At 44.3% G+C, this 3491-nt stretch overlaps 1 protein-coding gene across 1 annotated transcript in view; it reads left to right on the top strand.

Annotated features, from left to right (window-relative positions):
- Positions 1-3491, top strand: part of Fxr2 (FMR1 autosomal homolog 2) — a 23478-nt gene that overhangs the window by 8031 nt on the left and 11956 nt on the right. Inside the window, 3 exon segments of the mRNA XM_004649080.2 lie at positions 306-399; positions 2804-2875; positions 2979-3187. Of these exon segments, the coding sequence (XP_004649137.1) occupies positions 306-399; positions 2804-2875; positions 2979-3187 (375 nt within the window).

The following is a 3491-nucleotide window of genomic DNA, read 5'->3' as shown; positions in this document are numbered from 1 at the left end:
AATCCATCACACCTAGTTCCTAGAATGAGAGTATAGAAGAGGGAACAGCTGAGTCCTATGAGGTATGTAATACATGGAGAAGAGCTGAGAGTTGGTACTTTACATAAATCCCAGGAGAGAAAAGGCAGAATATTTGGTGAGGATGGGTATGTTTGCTAGATTGTAACAAAGAGATGGAATAGAGCCTGGAGTTCAGCCTCTAACAAGGCAGATAGAAGTTGCCCAGCCGAGGCAGTAACCGCTGTCTGGAGAAATGGGTGGCCACATCAGTCCAAATAGCTTTCATATCACTGTTTCTTTTGCAGCTGGCAGAGTGAAAGACAGATTCCTTTTGGGGATGTTCGGCTACCACCTCCAGCAGACTATAATAAGGAGATCACAGAAGGGGATGAGGTAGAGGTAAGGGCTATGGATTTGGGAAGTTCACTTTTGTATGTGTATATGTATGATATTGGGATTGAACCGGCATCTTCACATTGAGCTACATCTCCAATCCACTTTTTTAATTAAAATTTTATTTATTTGTTTTATTTATTTACTTATCTATTGTGTGTGTGTGTGTGGCCAGCTCAGCCTACCAGGGGGTGGGGCTGGCTGGCATGTGGTGCTGGGGGATTGAACCATGGTCCCTGTGCTTTGCTAAGCTTGTTCTAAGTAGGTGCTTTAGACCACTGAGCCATTTCACCAGCCCTCCAATCCACTTATTTATTTATTTATTTATTTATTTATTTATTTATTTTTGCAGAACCGGGTATTGAACTCAGGCCTTTTTGCTTGCCAGGGAAGCGCTTACTCCACTGAGCCATCTCCCCAGCTCTCACTTTTATTTTTATTTTTGCCACCATGCACCACATGCCAGGCAGAATCTGTTCTTTCTAAACACCACTCTCTTAGGATCTGAGGCTGTTCTCTGGTGGTTTTGTGTCCCTCCCCTACCTGAGCCCCCATGTCCAGCCAGTAGTTTGTGAGGTAGAATGCAACAGTTCTATTTCTATGGGTGTAAACAGCCCAACTCTCAAGTGTGCCAGTTTCAAGGGATTCCCTTTTTTCCATTTGTGGTAACAGCACCTAAAATCCACTGCTCTTGAGTGTGGTAGCATCTGCCCATAGTCCCAGTGACTTGGGAAAGTAAGGAAAGAAGATTGCTTGAGTTCAGGAGGTCTGGGGCAGCCTGGGCAACATAGGGAGACCCTGCCTCTTAAATTAAAAATAACAATCATGGCCTGGCCAGATAGCCCAGTGGACTAAAGTGCCTGCTTAGGCAGGTGCAGCAAACAGTTCGGAGACCCGGCCTGCTGTGCCAGTCCTGCCCCTGGGGCATGCTGAAACAGTGACAAGACTGGGTGTGGTAGCACACACCTGTAATCCCAGTGCTTGGGAGGCTGAAAACATGATCACTACTAGTCTGATCTGTGTAGTGAGACCCTGTAGACCCTGTACTAAACAATAAAAAATAACAATCATAAATGAAAAAGCAAAATCCTGCTGGGCATGGTGGCACCTGTCTGTAATCCCCATGCTCTGGGAGGATTGTAAATCTGAACTCAGCCTGGGCATTTGGGCAATTTAGACCCAGTCTCAAAAGTTTTAAAAAGGTGGGCCAGGCATGGTGGTACATCCTTGTAATCCCAGCACTTGGGAGACTGAGGCAGGAGGATCACTGTCAGTTTGAAGCAACCCTGGGCTATATATAGTTTGTTCTTTTGTTTTTGTTGTGTACTTTATACAGTCTCACTGTGTAATTTAGGTTGGCTTTGAACTCACTATGTAGCCCAGCCTGCCTTGAAGCTCACAATAATCCTCCTGCCTCGGCTTCCTGAGTGCTGGGATTAACTGACGTGTACCACCATGCCTAGCTACATGGTGTGTTTAAGGCCATCCTGAACTACATGACACTGTCTCTAGAAACCAAAAAGAAAAGGTGTGGGGATGTATGTAGCTCAATATAAAGGCACTGGGTTTAATCTCTAGTACCTTAAAAATTAATGAGGACAGGGCCGGAGAGATAACTCAGTAGAATAAGTGCTTGCCTGGCAAGTGCAGGGACCTGAGTTCAATCCCCGGTTCTCAAAAAAATAAATTTAAAACAACAATAATAATAATAATAATAATAAGGACCAAGGAGATAGCTAAGTGATACAAGTACTTACCTGGCAAGCATGAGGTCCTGAGTTTGATCCCAAGTACCAAAATAAATAAGATAAAATCTAGGGCCCTCTAGTTACTGGCTTCTTCTTTTGGTTTCCTTTATCTTTGGGTTAGGATGTATTCTATATATCTTAATGTTTATTCTTTTTTTTTTGTATTTTTAGAGAAGGGTCTACAGGGTGTTCAGGGTCTCACTTCTAGATCTGACTTGTAGTGGTCTGCCTGTTTACAGCCTCCCAAGAGTAGGGATTACGGGTGTGTGCCACCATGCCCAGTGTCAGTTGCTATTTCAGTGTGCCCCATGGGTGGGGCCAGCAGGACAGGCCCGGGGATTGAACCCCTGGTCCTTGCACCTGCTTTCAGGCACTTTAATCCACTGAGCTATTTGGCCGGCCCTTTTTCCTTTCTTTTCTTTTTTTTTTTTTTTTCTTTTTGAGACAAGATCTCCCTATATAATTTGCTGGCCTTGAATTCACTGTGTAGCCCAGGGTGGCCTTGAACCCATGGCAGTTCTGCTGCAGCTTCCAGAGACTGGGATTCTAGCCATGCACCGCCATAGCTAGTGTTTTTGTTTTTATTTTTGTATTTCATATCTAGTGTTTATTCTATCTTTTGGATTGCCTTCAATTTCTCTTTCATTTCCAACTTGTCTTAGGTCTATTCCCGAGCCAATGAACAGGAACCCTGTGGCTGGTGGCTGGCCCGGGTGCGGATGATGAAAGGAGATGTGAGTGATTGTAAACATCTTTGGAGAACTTAAGATACCAGATATTCATAGAAAGGTAGGAGATAGGTGGTTGGGTCATCCACGACTTTTTCCCTTTTCTTAGTTTTATGTCATTGAATATGCTGCTTGTGATGCCACCTACAATGAAATTGTCACCCTGGAGCGACTTCGGCCAGTAAATCCCAATCCCCTTGCAAACAAAGGCAGCTTCTTCAAGGTTACCATGGCTGTGCCTGAGGATCTGAGAGAGGCGTGAGTATTTGGGAGGTTAGAAATGGAAAGCCCTGTTAGGAATGGAAAGCCCTCTTTGCAGCCCTAATCTCCTTATTTTCTTCCAGGCTCCACTCCCACTCCTCAGTGTTCTCTGTTGCTCCCTAGCCCTTTAAGGTTCTTTTTTTTCTTCTTAATGGGATCTTGCTAAATTGTCCAGGGTGGCGTTCAACTTGGAATCCTTATACCTCAGCGTCCAGAATAGCAAAGATTATAGATGTGTATCACAGCACCCAGGGCTCTTCGTACATGATACACCCTGAGCTCCTCTGCTTCCCACTCCTGTTCTTTTTTTTTTTTAAATTTTATTTGTTTATGTGTGTGTGTGTGTGTGTGTGTGTGTGTG

The sequence above is a fragment of the Octodon degus genome, unplaced genomic scaffold (assembly GCF_000260255.1).
Source record: "Octodon degus isolate 3935 unplaced genomic scaffold, OctDeg1.0 scaffold00098, whole genome shotgun sequence".
NCBI lineage: Eukaryota > Metazoa > Chordata > Mammalia > Rodentia > Octodontidae > Octodon > Octodon degus.
The sequence above is the reverse complement of the archived record's forward strand: the minus strand, read 5'-3'. Positions and strand labels throughout refer to the sequence as shown.